General features: G+C 62.9%; 4 protein-coding genes across 4 annotated transcripts; 1 reads left to right on the top strand and 3 right to left on the bottom strand.

Annotated features, from left to right (window-relative positions):
* Positions 1 to 823: 823 nt before the first annotated feature.
* MNEG_7683 (rubisco large subunit N-methyltransferase) lies at positions 824 to 2527 on the bottom strand (the record flags this gene model as incomplete). The annotated part of the gene is made up of 5 exons (XM_014043847.1): positions 824 to 829; positions 908 to 1102; positions 1301 to 1481; positions 1702 to 2114; positions 2516 to 2527. The coding sequence occupies 5 exons, from the start codon at positions 2525 to 2527 to the stop codon at positions 824 to 826; spliced, it is 807 nt and encodes a 268-aa protein (XP_013899301.1).
* Positions 2528 to 2974: 447 nt separating this feature from the next.
* MNEG_7682 (aromatic-L-amino-acid decarboxylase) lies at positions 2975 to 5990 on the bottom strand (the record flags this gene model as incomplete). Its single annotated transcript, XM_014043846.1, has 7 exons — positions 2975 to 3165; positions 3747 to 3867; positions 4131 to 4230; positions 4434 to 4479; positions 4933 to 5041; positions 5308 to 5425; positions 5791 to 5990. 7 exons carry the CDS (start codon positions 5988 to 5990, stop codon positions 2975 to 2977), a joined length of 885 nt encoding a protein of 294 aa, XP_013899300.1.
* A 139-nt stretch (positions 5991 to 6129) lies between these two features.
* On the bottom strand, positions 6130 to 8158 carry MNEG_7681 (aromatic-L-amino-acid decarboxylase; the record flags this gene model as incomplete). Its single annotated transcript, XM_014043845.1, has 6 exons — positions 6130 to 6204; positions 6371 to 6661; positions 6853 to 6914; positions 7320 to 7381; positions 7613 to 7734; positions 7988 to 8158. 6 exons carry the CDS (start codon positions 8156 to 8158, stop codon positions 6130 to 6132), a joined length of 783 nt encoding a protein of 260 aa, XP_013899299.1.
* Positions 8159 to 11331: 3173 nt separating this feature from the next.
* Positions 11332 to 14622, top strand: MNEG_7680 (acetyl-CoA synthetase; the record flags this gene model as incomplete). The annotated part of the gene is made up of 10 exons (XM_014043844.1): positions 11332 to 11486; positions 11835 to 11934; positions 12256 to 12318; positions 12658 to 12770; positions 13058 to 13154; positions 13427 to 13482; positions 13727 to 13821; positions 14033 to 14097; positions 14372 to 14445; positions 14568 to 14622. 10 exons carry the CDS (start codon positions 11332 to 11334, stop codon positions 14620 to 14622), a joined length of 873 nt encoding a protein of 290 aa, XP_013899298.1.
* Positions 14623 to 14688: the final 66 nt, after the last annotated feature.

The following is a 14688-nucleotide window of genomic DNA, read 5'->3' as shown; positions in this document are numbered from 1 at the left end:
TTCCCGCGCCCGCGAGCGGCGCTCTCCTCGCCCCTCCCCTCCCCTCCCCCCGCACCTGCACGGCCCTCTCCGCGCGGCTGCCCGGCGCCAGCTTCCCGCTGCGCAGCAGCGCCAGGTCATCACCAATGGGCCCCGCGTACGCGGCCAGCGCCGCCCTCAGGCCCTCGGCCACGCTGGTGCAGACCGCGGCCTCGTTCGGCTCGCTGACAGGCTGGCACATGAAAGCCCACACCTCCGCCTCAAAAATGGCCTCCAGCAGGAAGCAGTCGCCGCCTGGTGGTTTGGTTTTTTGGGGGGGGGTCGGAAGCCGAGGGTGAGGGCGGCCACAGCAGGGGGCCCGGCTGTGAGGCGCTCTTGGGACGGGAGTCCATGGGTCAACTGTGTGAGACTGATTGTTTGGCACGGGCAGGCTGGTGGCCACCCGGCCGCCGCTCTGAGGCAGTGTGGCGGCCCCTTGCCCGCCGCCGCCGCCCGCTTTGCCCTACCAGCGGGCAACATCCCCACCCCCCGCGCGCACGCAAGGCCGCGCCCTGCGCTGCGCCGCCCAACACTGCCCACCCCCCGCACCCGCCCCGCACCCGACAGCTGCGTCAGCCTGAGGAAGCCCTGCATCTCCGGCGACGGCTCCTCCCCCTTCTTCACGGTGAAGTTCGTGGTGCCGGACAGCCCGTTGCGCTCCAGCACGTCCAGCTTGTCGTCGCGCCAACGGTCAGAATCCGGGACCGACAGGGTCAGGTTGTAACCGCCCTGAGGTGGTTACATTGTGGGTTGTCCCCTCGGTTGGTATTCTCACATGCATGCACTGCGTGTAAACCACATAAAGTTAAGCCTGTGGTGCGCCAGAGCACATGAAGAGTTTGATGGAAAGCTCCTGGAGTGGGCCAAGGGGGCGGACCGCCCGCCGCACCTGGGGCCAAGTGGTGTCCAGGACGCCATAGTCCAGCAACAGTCCAGAGTCCAGCTTGCCCGGACCGTAGTCCATCGACAGCTCCTCGCCCTTGCGGATGGCGCGCGTCGCCTCGACCACCAGGGACTGCCCGCGGCCGAAGAGGCCCTGCTGCTTCGCCCGCCACACGCAGTTGGCGGCGCGGCGGTGCGGCAGCTGCGGACGCGCGGGGGCGCGCGGGCGGGCCGGTCAGCATGCATGCATGCTGCAAATCTCCATCCCCAGAACAGCAGAAGCAAGCCGAGTCTCAAGGAGAGCAGCACAAAGGCGTGCCCCCAAGCTCACCCTCATCACGCCGAGCGCCCCGCAAAATCGTGTTGCCATCAGCCCCCTCCCCCACCCCTCATGACTCACCTGGTCGGCCAGCGGCACCAGCGCGATGGCCCCGCCGTCCAGAGGCGCGTGCGTGCGGCTGCGCACCGTCGCCACCGCCCAGACGAAGGACTCGTAGGTGTATGCGTCGGCGGGGAACAGGGCGCGGTCGGGGGCAAACAGCCCCTCCTCCATGTCAGCAAACGTCTGCCTGAAAAACTGCCTGCGACGAGGGGAATCGCAGGGGTTGGCGGCAGGGTGGGGGACGGGCCTATGGTGAGGAACGGGAGGATGCGCACTGGCTTGGGGGTATAACAAGGCGTTGAATAACACGTTGCACACGCGCCAACCCCCACAGGGGTCTTTCGAGGCGGCGCAGCGCATGGGTCAATCCGGTCAAACCGGCGGACTTGTGCGATGTTGTGCGCCGCGCCGCGGCCCACCTGTAGCCGTACAGCTGCTGCAGCAGCTGCGTGCCCTGCAGCAGGTCCACCTCGTCGTCGCTCCAGAACAGCGGCGTGTCGAGCGCCGCCGGCAGCGACGCGACAAACGCGGCCGGCGCGGCGCCGCCGCCTACGCCGCCACCGCCGCCGCGGCGCTCGTGCAGCAGCAGCAGCGCGAGCTGCAGCCACGGCTCGAGGCCCGCGACCTTGGGGCCGATCGGGGACTTGGCCACGGCTGCAGTGTTGACCCAGTTTGCGTCGGGGATGGTGAGGATCGCCTCGCCGGCGGAGACATCGCGCGCTGCGACCAGCAGCGGCGCATCGTCTACGATGCTGGCGGCCACCGTGACTCTGTCGGTGGCAGTTTTGTTGCTCTCTGCCCAATCTAGAAGGCCCTGCAGCGTGCCTGCCGCCTGCACGGCCGCGCGGCAGGCGCCAGAGGCGCCCCGGCGTTGGTGCTGCACCAGCTGCCACGCAGATGGTCGACCTGCAGCTGCGCGGGCTGGCAGCCGCATTCTGCGTCTTAATAGATGTTGCATCACGCTGTAGTGCTGGTGCGAGAGATGCGTGTGTCAACGTCAGACGATCTACAGTCTCAATGCCCGACAATCACCGCGAGATGGGAGGACGTTGATGTTTGCTGCGCAGGTATCCGCACAACATCATTTGTTTGTGGCGCCTTGTCGGTGGTGGTTGTCAGTGGTGCAAGGTCGCCGTCACCTGGGGCGGTAGTGGTGGTGAAAAGTATCATACGGCACGTGCATGAATGTGGAGCCACACGGCAGCCTACAGGGCACCTGCCCACCAGCCTCACATGCGCTGCCATTGCTCTTGAGGGGTCAGCCGGCTGAGGCTGTGGATTGCCGTCGGTCAAATGAGGTCAAGCTGGTGGATGCATTGCTGCAAGGACCGCCATGGATTAGGATTAGGATTGCCGCCATGTCGTCTGCCGCCCAAAAAACCGCATTCACTGCACGCAGGCGCATTACATATCACTGTGTAATCCCACCCAGTCCATCATCTCAGTGAAGCTGCTGATGCTAGCTATCGGAATCACATGCACATGTCTCAATGTGGTGATTCCTTTGCTGGAGCCTGCCACCCACTTGGTTGGTGCTGCCGCCTGCTCACACCCCAATCGCTGCGACCCTTCTTAATGCGCCGCATCATGATTGCCACTACAGCCCAACATCAGACGCGTGAACCTGCCAGGCTTGCGTCTCACCACCAGTGATCTATCCGCATGAAGCCGTTTACAACCCTCAATTGCGTTTCACCCAGCCCGCGCGGCCACCGTCGCCGCCGTCGCCGCGCCAGTCAGCTCCTGCTGCAGCAGCGCAGCCGCCTGCTCCCGGATGAGGTCCCAGGCCGCGGACACGTGGCGCGGCTGTGTCTGGGGGCTGCCGACGACGAGGCGCAGGGTAGTGCGGCCGTCGAGCTCTGTTGCGACGAGGAACATCTTGCCTGGGGGTGGGGTTGAAGAGGAAGGGGTGCAATTTGTGGTAGGTGGGACGAGGGTGAACGTGTGGGGTGGTTATGTGTGCATACACGTGTGTGTGTGTGTGTGTGGTTGCGTGTGCGTTCGTGCGTGCGCGCGAGTGTGTGTGAGTGTGTGTGTGTGTGTGTGTGTGTGTGTGTGTGTGTGTGTGTGTGTGTGTGTGCGTTTGTGTGCTTTGTGTGGTTGCGCGTGTTTGTGTGCGTGTGCATGGTTGCGCGTGTTTGTGTGCATGTTTGTGGTTGAGTGTGTTTGTGTGCGTGCGTGCGTGTGTGTGGTTGTGTGCTTGCGTGCGTGCATACATGCGTGCGTGCGTGCGTGTGTGTATGTGTGTGTGTGTGGTTGCGCGTGTTTGTGTGCGTGCGCGTGTGCCCGTGGACGCATCCACATGTGTGTGTGTGTGTGTGTGTGGCTGTGGCTGTGGCTGTGTGTGAGTGTCTGTGCTGCGTGTTGCTGTGGCCGCCCGCCCATGATGTTCCCCTAGGCCAAGTACCAAAATGCAGCATCCCACGAGCACAGCAACCACATCCAGCCGCCGTGCAACACCCACCTGTGGCATTGACTGCCGCTGCCAGCTGTGCGTTGGTGGCGTTGGTGGCATCCCTCAGCCTGAAGCACACCAGGCCCAGCCGCGGCGGCGCGACGACCTCAAACCGCGGGTCAGCGCGCACCTGGGGGCACCGGCGGGCGCGACGGCCGCAGCGCGCAGGAATTGAATCAGGCGGTCCCGAGACACAGGGTGGGATTGGGCAGTATATTCTGTAGCTGTGTGGATGTTGCAATCTGAATTCCGGGGCTCCCAACCTCATGCAAGCGACCCCACAGAAACACATGGGAGGCGGCTGGCCGTAAACCCACAGGTGATATCAATTGCGACCACCAGAACCGACCACAGACCACCGCAGCCCCTCATGTGACGCGCCCCGCCGCCCACCTGGTCTGCTAGCCAGGCCGCCATGGCGCAGTGATGGCGGATGAGGGCGCGCAGCTTCTCGGCGCCATACATGCGCAGGACCATCCACAGCTTCAGCGCCCTGGTGGGATGCATGGCAGCAGGGCACCCGCATAAGGCCGCAACTTTGTGGTTCAAGATGTGAGACACGTCAGCTGCAAGTCAAACAAAGCGGCGGCCAAACTGCTGCCCCTTCTAAAACGGGGAGGGCGGGACGGTGCGACCTGAGAGGGGTGCAGGGCCTGGGCGCCGGATGGGCCCGGGCGTGGCCTGTGGCCCCCGCACCTGAACCTGCGGCCAAGTGGGACCTGCCAATCCTTATAGTCCAGGCCTGGCAGGGTTTGGGGGGCGCAGGTTTAGGGGAGGAGTGGGGCGAGAGGTGGGCAATATTCGAAGACTGTCGAGGCGTCAGGAGTGGCGTCGTCGTCGGTGCAGCCGCTTTCATGATCTCAGGGTGAAGTGGAGGGAGGCACTGACTGGCAGCCAGGGGGTGATGGTCGGGGCTGGCTGTTGCGGGGAATGGGTGGAGGGTCGTTCAGTAGCACGGCAAACAAGGGGCCGATGCTTGTTCACGTTGAGGATGCTGTGTGCAGCTCTGAAGTTGTCAAAAGTCTAGGCTTGTCACATTGGAGCAGCCACGCACAAGTCTAGATGAGATGTCAGGTGTGACGATGTGGGGACGGGCAGACTGGAGTTGAGACACAGCAGGCAGCAGAATCGTGCCTGGTGCAGGTTACAGCGTGCAAATCCCACTGGGGCCGCGCCCGTGCCCCCTGCTGCGCACCGTTGGCCGGGGTCCGCAGGTAGATGGGCGTAAGCGACAGCGCCTCCTTGAGAGCGCCCGCGTCGGCCACCCACATGGCGCAACAGTCAAACGTAGTCACGAGCCATTTCTGTGGTCAAGGGTCGAGGATGAACCCAGGAGTGCGAGGTGTCCAAAGCTCAGGTGTGTGGACTGCATGTGACAGTGCCTCTGATGCCCACACTAATTGTTGGTCACAATCAGGGGAACAGGGCTGGACCGCTGTGCATTGCATTGTGCAAACTGGCATGTTGCGCTCGCAACAAATACGGAACGCTGGTGATTGAGGATGCATACGCTACCATGACCCCTGTCTCCAGTGCTCTAGCTGCGTGCCCTGCGGCCCCTGAGCCTCACGTGGGGGTTGAACTGGAATGAGTCGACAGCCTCCAGGCCAGCAAAGAGGCTCCTGTGCTCTGGGCAGATGGCCGCGCAGCCCGCGTACGCGGCGTCCACGTGGGTCCACAAGCCGTGCCTGAGCACGGGTATGAAGGGGGTAGGCAGGCAGCAGGGTGCACATCACATGGGTGTATGTTTTTTTGCATGCGTTTGTGTGTGTGTGTGTGTGTGTGTGTGTGTGTGTGTGTGTGTGTGTGTAGTATATGTGGGTGTGTGCGCGCGCGTGCATGCAGGTGAGATGAGAGGAGCTGGGGTGTGCGGAGGCTTGAATGTCTGCTTTGAGAAATCACAAGAATGAACACAGCCAGGGATCGCTGCCTGCAATACTTCAAACGCCTCCAACCTCCACAGTCAATTACCCTGCTACGGCTGCCAGCCCGCAGCGCGACCGCTGGCCCGCGCCCGCGCTTCCAACTGTGGATCAGCGCCCCCACGACATACCTGGCGCAAACCTTTGCAATTTCTGGCACCGGGTCCACCGCACAGGACGACGTCGTCCCGACGCTCGCGCACGCAAAGAATGGGATAAGCCCCTTCGCCTTGTCCTCGGAGATCGCGGCCTCCAGATCTTCGTGCCGGAGCGCCCAGTCCGAGGCGGCCGAGGTTGGCAGCGCGCGGATGTGGGCCAGGCCGAGGACCATGCCTGCTTTCTTGTAACAGGAGTGTGTCTGCAAGGCACGCACAGCGGAGAGGGTATTGATGGTGTCAGCGTAATGGTGACCTCAGTGGTGGCCATCATGAATTTCCAGGTCATGCGTTGTGACCACGCACCAGCGCGCGTTACACTGGGTGGCGCTGCTGATTACCAGGGCCTTGGGTGAGCTCGAGCGCCAAGGCAGGCGGCCGAAGCCCCAGCTGCGCGCGATTGCGCCGCTGCACCCAGCCTCATCGTCGCTCAAGCGTCCTCAACACACGAAAAACCACCCAGCAGCACGCCCGTCAAAATGGCCCCCGCCGCGCTGGCCTCGCCTCTCCCCGTTTGCCCCTCTCAACGCACGATCCGTGACACATTCTGCCTCACCTGGTCCGAGCCGTACGCCACCAGCCGGACGGCGTCCTCCGGCGGCCGCCCCCTCATCGCGCGCGCCCGCGCCGCCAGCATCGCGACCAACACGCCCTCGCTGCTCGTCCCCTGGATAACGCCGCCCCCAGACCCCGTCGCCGCCGCGCACGCGTCCGCGGTCGCGCCGGCCATGTCTGAGCGGGGCGCGGCGCCTGCCGCGGCGGCTACGCCTTCGGGGCCCGAGGCGGCTCGAGAGAAAAGGAACTTCTGGGGCAGTCCGCAGAGCTGGGCCAGCCAGTCCATGGTGACCTGGCGTCAGTTGGAAGCCGGATGTTTGAAAACCTTTAATGCAAAGGGCTGCGGCGTCGTGCAACATGGGCCACTGCATGTGGACGGGATGCTTTTCCGAGGATGTAAGGCTCCCCTGTGTACACAGCTGTTGGTTTTTGAGAATTTTGGAGTCAAACCCCAGCAAATGTGGATATCACGTGTGCGCGCACCATCTCGAGCTCTGTTGCGACGGGTGAGCTCTGCCAGCTGAAGCCGATGCCGTTGATGGCTCCTGGGGCAGGGACAGGCAGGTGGGGGTGGGAGGGGACAAGATGAGAGCAGATGTTAACTTGATGATCGCGCTTGCATGCAAACAGACACATACGCACACGCACATACAGACACACGCACACGCAGGTGCACATCGACATGCACATGCACACGCACATGCATGCACGCAAGCGCGCACGCAAGCACACCCTCTCACACACACACACACACACACACACACACACACACGACCGCACACACACCCCACGCATGCATGGCTGCCTGGCCTGAACGCCCTGACGTTAGGGTTGGGTCGAAGCTACCACTGCACCAGCACCCCTGTTGCCACTCTGGCTACCCTGCCTCTCAACCCTATCGCCTCTTCGTCAGACACCAGCACGGCCTGAAAAGCCCCGCAGAATCTCACCTATGAGCATCTCCCCGAGGATGGCAGGGAACGAGGTGGCCGAAGGGTACCATGCGAAGAAGCTGCCAACAGGGGGACCAATTGAACAAGGGTAGGTGGTGCAGAGCAGCTCGCAAATCAGCAGGACGTGCCTTTGCATGCGAGTGGAAGGCTGCGATGGCAGACCCATGAGCGGCGCTGGCGCCGGCTGCGTCAAGGATGCGATGCCCAATCCCATCATCCATCCACCCACATCCGTGCCGCCGAGCCTCACGACAAGAGCCCCCCATCCTCGGACTCAAAAATGGCCCCACCTCGGGCTCTGCCAGTGCACAACCCCCGGCATGACCTTGGCCTCGATATCCGCCATGACATCATCGAATGACTCTGGCTCCTCGGGGGCGTGCTCGGGCAGCAGCGGACGCAGGTACCCGGGCTGCGCGGCGCGGGTGGGTGGCCGGGCGTCGGCGGCATCTGCAGCTGGACGTGGCGAGTCATCACATCTTCCTACTCTGAGACTCCCGCTGCAGTGGCCGATGGACCGCATGTGAGGGCTTATATTGACCACTTGCCTGTCCGACACGGGGCCGGGTCGGCCCATAACCCCAGCTCCGCCTGCTGTTGGGTGCTGGGTGTGTCTCGGGAGGAGGGGTGGCCTGGAACAAAGCCGTCAGGCAGCTGCCGCGCACCTGCACGTCCGGCTTGACCGGCAGCGACTCCAGGCGGTTCTTGTAGTAGTCTGCTATCCAGTCTACCACCCTGTACCCCATGCTGCGGAACTGCCGGGGCGCGCGGGCGGGAGGCAGGGGCGGGAATGGCAGCCGCCCGAAGCGGTCAAAATGGAGAGACACGCACAGCATGCAGTTTTCGGCTGGGGTGCGGAGCGGGCGACAACGTGGTTGCTGGCATGGCGTGGATGAGCCACGGCGCGTGCTCGCTGCGAAACTGCATGAATGCTGCTAGCCCCGAGCCGCCCTGTAAGGACAGTCCTGGTAAACAACTCGCCGTCTCGCGCCGCAACCAAGGCACTGCTTGGCCCACCTCCTCCGCGTCCACGACATGCTCGTAGTCAGGCAGATGCTGCGGGCCGCCACCATTGCCACTCGCACCAGCACTGTCACCGCTGTGGCGCTCTGTGGTGACCGCAGCACGTGCCGTCGCAACAGGGCCGCGCCGCTGCGTTTCGCCCACTATGCGGCATGTGCTGACGAGCCGGCGCTGAGCGCCAATGGCTCGCATTAAATTCAAGGAGTGCATGCGACTCGCCCAAGCTGCAAGATGAGCGTGTACAGTAAGTGATCGAGTGCAGCGTCGCTTAGGTGCAAGTGTATGACAGTGTTATTGGAATGCTGAAGAAAGTGCGAATGTGTTGCAGACACGCCTGGGAAACCGATCCGAGAACAAGCCTCCGCCACGCTCGTCACTGCTGACGGCACTTGACCGGTGGCGGCAGCGAACCCTTGGGTACCTGCCTCCCTGACAAGCCGCACTCCCCATACAAGAAGAAACCCATCGTAAATTTGATCTACCGCTCTGTGACCATTGGTAGTGCTCAAGGGTGTGTGAGCAGGACTATCCCCTGGGGGTGCGTTGAAGTCGACTCAATCGCAGCAGAGTGTCGTCGGATGCTGTCTGCTTGCTTCCTCGTCCCCTCGACGGCACCTTCCTATAGCACTGAGACATCTGGGGAGCTAGCTCTCTGTTGTGATGCCAGCACACATAACATGAGCATGCACGGCAGGGTAACCACGCTGGTTGCCTCAACCACAATGAACAGCACTTGCAGGGCCCGCCTTGACTGCAGTTTTGAACGCTGCTGCAGGGCGCGCCGCATCCAGCGTGCTCTGCAGTATTCAGTACGTATCTGTTCAAACCTGTGCAACTCTCAATCACGTTGCGAGGTCATATGATACGACTTCGCGCACGCGTGGTGTGAGTGTCCCAGAGCAGGGTCGCCCGCCCACGGATACGCGACCCGCTGCAAGTCACGTTTCTGCCATGGAATGACAAAAATCAAGTCAGCATTGCAGGCACCAGATGTGGGTGTTTGTGTTGGAATAAAAATGTGGAGGAGGGGCAGTGGCATTTGCTTGTGTTGATGATGCGAGGGTGCAGGGCAAGATTTTGTTGCTGCACTTGTATCCAACGTTGCCGCGCTGCACAGATTCATTTACACGCGCTTGATTTCAGGGGCGTTTGCGTTCTGATGTCCTGGCTTCAACATGTGTTGAGAGGCTCTCAAATCTTGTGCCGTGGCCGGGCGCGTAGTCGGCCACTCACACCACTCAGAACGCCAACAATCAGTAGCTTTCGACAAGGCGGGCCGTTCAGAATCAAGATGTGGAACAGGTGATTGGAGGTTCCACCAGTGCAAAGAGTGTGAGTGTGTGTGTGTGTGGGGGGGGAGGGGCGGGGGTTGTCTGCGACTTCTTGCTGCTTGGATACAAACTAGAATGTTTGGCAGCTTCGACCCGGGTTGACCGAGTGTGTTGCCATTGTGCAGCTGGCCTGTGCTGCCCCCCTCTAGCTGATTGGAGACAGCTGTAAAGATGACGCATCACATCATCCATTTGGGTGTATGATAACGCAACAACCGAAGCGTCACGGTGTTTGATTTTGACGTCCGGGGCACGCAGCAACGCGGGTGCCGAAAGCGTGACGCATCGGGGTCAGGTGACGCCGCCCGGCACTCAGGTAGTCACGCAACTCTACCTGTGTAGCCAATACGCACCTGCTTGACTGCATCACACCACCCCGATCGCAGCAGGGGGAAGCGTTCGCACCCGACTGATACTGTAGCTCGTTCCGCCTTGGCCAGGCTCGTTGTGCAAGGCGGGCCTGTGCCCTCGAACGTCAAGATGGCCCCTCTGAATCGTATCCAGGTTCTGAGCAAGCAGCTCGCTCCGACCTCAGACTCCACACTCGATGTGCTCGCCCGTGCTGATGCAGCGGCTCGCCCCTCAAACGACACAGCACAGCAGGTGCGCAGCATCAGCAATCGAATGTACGGACCCCTGCGATGCAGCCAGCAAGGCTGCCAGACAACTGGGTCCTTTGCGGAGGGCTGTATCTGCCATGGAGTGGTCGGCACGCCGCCGTGGTGCTTCTCGCGACGTGGACAGTCAGCTGATCTGAGCACTGGCCACCCCCGTGCTGTCCTGGCAGGCCATCCCCGACAGGCCGCCGCTGGTCCGCAATCGGCAGCAGTATGAGGAGATGCACCGCCGCTCGATCCAAGTATGCAGCGCCACCCCTTGCAGTAGACCATCCCAGTGCTTTGCCCACACCTCTCTAAGCACAAGCGACGGGTTGCGCACGCCGTGCACTGCCGGCTGTGATGCCCATTGCCGCCGCATGGAATTGGCTGTCTATATGGATTCGTGCTAAAGCAGCGTTTACCAGCAGCGCGCCAGCCACCGTGGCCAATGGCACAGGTGGGGCCCGGCGCCACTGCTGCAATGCCCCCAGCGAACCGCTTGGCTCCCATACCGCAGGACCCAGCTGGGTTTTGGGCGCAGGAGGCTGAGGAGTACTACTGGCACAAAAAGGTGCGCACGTGTGTCTATTTGCGTGGATGTGACTGCTTGTGTGTGCATGTGTGTGTGTGTGTGTGTGTGTGTGTGTGTGTGCACGCGTATCAGCGTTGTGTGAGAATGCCTGCATGTTTGATGTGCATTGTGTGTGTTCGTCTGCACGTGCTGGTTATTTTGGGGTCTGAACGTGGTGGTGTTGCATCATGAGATCAAAATTGACTGCGGCCCGCACTTGGGTGCGCCATATTTGAGCCATAGGGGCGACGGCAGAAGGGCAATGCACAAGCGTGACACGGGAGGCAGGTCCAGCCGTGTGCGATGTTGTTTCAGGGCAGAGAAGCCGCAGGGGGTGTGGTGTGCAGGCCAGTGATTGGCAGCAGTGAAGCCTGGTCCCTCAACAATGTGGCTGCCGGTCGAGCACCGGCCGCAGTTCCCTGTCATGCATGCCTTCTGGCTACCCTGAAGTCCTCACTTCTGGGCCACCGCTGCATGTATAGCAAATGCCGTCCTACTCCTCTTGGCCGCCAAACCGTGTATGGACGCGACAGTGGGACCGCGACCACACGACGTTCAATTTTGACCTGTCGCGCGGCCGCATCGGGTCGACATGGTTCAAGGGGGCGCAGACCAACATCACCTTCAACTGCCTCGACAGGTGGGCGTGGTTAAGATGTGGGGGCGCTGGAGCGTGTGTATGCAGGGCAAATGTTTGAAAGTGTGTGAGCTTGTGTGTTTTTGGATCCGTGCGTGTGTGTATTTGTGTGTCCTCGTGCACACGCTCTTTTGTGTTTGTGTGCGCATAGTATCACGGTGGGGGGCAGGGTGGGCGGCGCAGGGCCGGGTAGGGCACGGGGCTGGTGAACTTTGAAGTTTTGCGCGAGCCGGCGGCCTTCCCGCAGCTCAGCGAGGCCGTGAGCCCGGGAACGCGCGCGCCCCAGCGTCCATGCCTGCATGCACACTGCCCACCCGTGCCGCCCCGCCCCCGTCCCTGCCATGCCCCCAGGTGGGTAATCGCCGGCAAGGGCGACCGCGTGTGCTTCATATCGGAGGGCAACGACCTGGGCCACGAGCGCAGCATGACGTACCACCAGGTGCTGTCAGAGGTCTGCAGAGTGGTGAGCGTCTGACTAGCCATTGCACCGGGTAGGGCCAGCACGCGAGGCATGATGGGCAGGGGGGCGGGCGGCGCGGGGTGGGGTGGGGCATGCAGGAGGGCAGCAGCAGGGGAGATGGGCGCTGGGAAGATGGGTTTTACATCTCGACCTTCGAAGTCCGGTGATTTCCAGCATTCCACTGCTGTCTGTCAGCACAGCTGCGGCAAACAGACACGGAAGGCGTGCGCCAATCACGCTGCAGGAGGTTTCTGACGGCACATGATGTCGTGTTCTCCTGCCCTCATTGCTCCTTGTGCTGTCCGTTGACAGGCCAACTGGCTGCGGGGCCAGGGCGTGGCCAAGGGCGACGCCGTCCTCATCTACATGCCGATGGTGGGGTGCAGCGCCTGGGGGCCTTGCTACAGGCCGATTTCGAGGGCGTACTGCCGCGCTTTGGCCATGACGTGCGAATGGTCGGGTCCCCCGCTCCTAGCATGTGCGGCTGCTCCTAGCATGTGCGGCACACACACACACACACACACGCACCCGTCCTCCCCCGCAAGCGCCTTCGCGCCACTGCTCAACTGTCAATTGCTGTCAAGAGAAGCCCGGCCCGACAAGGCCATTCCCACACCGCCAGCATCCTTGCTTGCATCACACAATTGTCACCTCCCCCCCCCCAATGAATCGCTCCGCACACATCTTCACATGTTGCACACTCCCAACCTTCAGGTCAGCGAGCTGCCCATCGCCATGCTGGCGTGCGCGCGCATCGGAGCCGTGCACAATGTTGTGTTTGCCGGGTTCAGCCCGGAGAGCATGGCGCAGCGCATCCAGGACTGCCGGTGCGCGCGGGTTGTCTGACGAGGCCGAACGGCCTCTCGCTTTGCCGTGTGTCAGGGATGGGTTATGCGGCGGGAAGCCGTTACAGGCAGGGGGCAGGCACCGCGGAGGGCTCTTGAGCAGCGCCAAGGCGACCAAAAGGGGGCTACGGCACGATCAGCTCTGGAATTGCAAGTGGGACATGTGCACACACACACACACACACACACACACACACACACAGACACGCACGCGCACACACACGCACACACAACCACTGCCCCCACCGTCACCCACATCGACGCACCAGTGCGCGCGTGGTGATCACCGCCAGCGGCGTCATGCGCGGCACCAAGAGGGTGGACCTCAAGGCACTCGTGGACGAGTCACTCAGCCTGGCGCAAAAGGTGTGCTGCGGGGCCCCCTGGCCAGGGACGGGGCCCAGAAATGCCCTGAGACCACATCCCAGAACCCCAAGGGATGGCCTGCGAGGCCGCCTCAACTCAGCGCTACGCTGCAGGCCGGCAGCGTTTCCGACTTTGGCGTGCTGCCGTTCTGATGCAAGATGGCAGAGCGGACGCTGCGGGGCTCGTTGCCCGGGCTGCAACTCTTGCATGCCCTCAGAGCGCCATCACGGGGCGTGTGTTACACTCAGAAAACAAAATCCCGGCCTCTGCAGGCTGGCTACAGAGGGGTCACCCGCGTGCTGGTCTTTGAGAAGAGCGCCCTGCCCAGGTGGGGACCGAGCGCCGCCACACAACTTCACCTCGCGGCCCCAAAAGTCTGGCTACACCCCGGGCAGCTCTTTGCACGCGACCGTCGGCCGAGCGCAGCGCAAGCTTGCGCCCGACGGCGCCCCCTGCGTGGTGCATGCACTCGCTGTTCGCCCTGCTAGCGGCCTTGGCGCTCTGTGCACGTCGAACACGTGAGTCCTTTCTGATCGCTCGCCTGTCACGGCATCTCATGCACCTCTGGCCAGGGAGGAGACCCCTTGGAAGCCGCACCGCGATGCTTGGTGGCACCACGAGGTCGCCTCCCGCCCCGAGTACTGCCCCCCGGTGTGGCTGGACGCCGGTGGGTCGCCGCGGCGCGAGGCGGGGCGCCTGAGCGGCCGCACGTCCGCGTGCGGCGCCTGCGGGCGGGTTGGAGCGACGGGCCGGGAAAAAGATGGTTACGGCGTGCGCACCACGGTGGGCAGCGGATGCTGCAGGTTGCGGCTGTCCGCCGTACCTTGGAGCGTGGTTGTCACGTCTTGTGGCCCTTCCATCCCCTTTCAACGCCCCAGAGGACCCTCTGTTTATGCTCTACACTTCCGGCTCCACCGGCAAGCCCAAGGGCGTCCTGCACACAGTGAGCCGCTTGCGCCCCCCTCCCCAGCCCGTGGCGCAGCCGCTCGCAGGCCCCGCCCCAAGCGCTGTGTCTGAACCGCCCATCTGAGAGAGACAACACACGGGGTGCCAGAGCTTGGGATGCAGACGTGGCCCAGCCACTGCCGAGCTTTGAAGTCCAGTCTGGACTGCATGTAAAGGCGAAGTCTTCATGATTGCACCTGTTAATCCCAGCCCCAGACTTTCGCCACTTGTCTTGCACGTCCCCTTGGCGACTCCGACTTTCAACCGCCCAGATGGGCGGCTACATGGTGCACGTGGGCGCGGCCAACAAGTACATGTTTGACGTCAGGGAGGGAGACGTCTTCTGGTGGGTAACGCGGGGCTGGGACAGGGTGTCCTCATGCTGCGCCGCGCGCCTGGTGCGCCAAAGGGAGGCGCCAGCTTTGGGTGCAGCCACGCATGCACATCTGCCGCTGCTGGCCGCCCCAGGCGCCAGGGGCTCGCGACGCGCCCGGGCATCTGCAACATGCCTGGTCCCTCGTAATCACTGCGTCCGACGCCTCTGATGCACAGCACATCGTCTGCTGTGGCCCCTTCCCCCCACCCACCC

The sequence above is a fragment of the Monoraphidium neglectum genome, assembly GCF_000611645.1.
Source record: "Monoraphidium neglectum strain SAG 48.87 unplaced genomic scaffold scaffold01383, whole genome shotgun sequence".
Taxonomy (NCBI): Eukaryota; Viridiplantae; Chlorophyta; class Chlorophyceae; order Sphaeropleales; family Selenastraceae; genus Monoraphidium; species Monoraphidium neglectum.
Note: the sequence above shows the minus strand (reverse complement) of the source record. Positions and strands in the feature narration are given on the sequence as shown.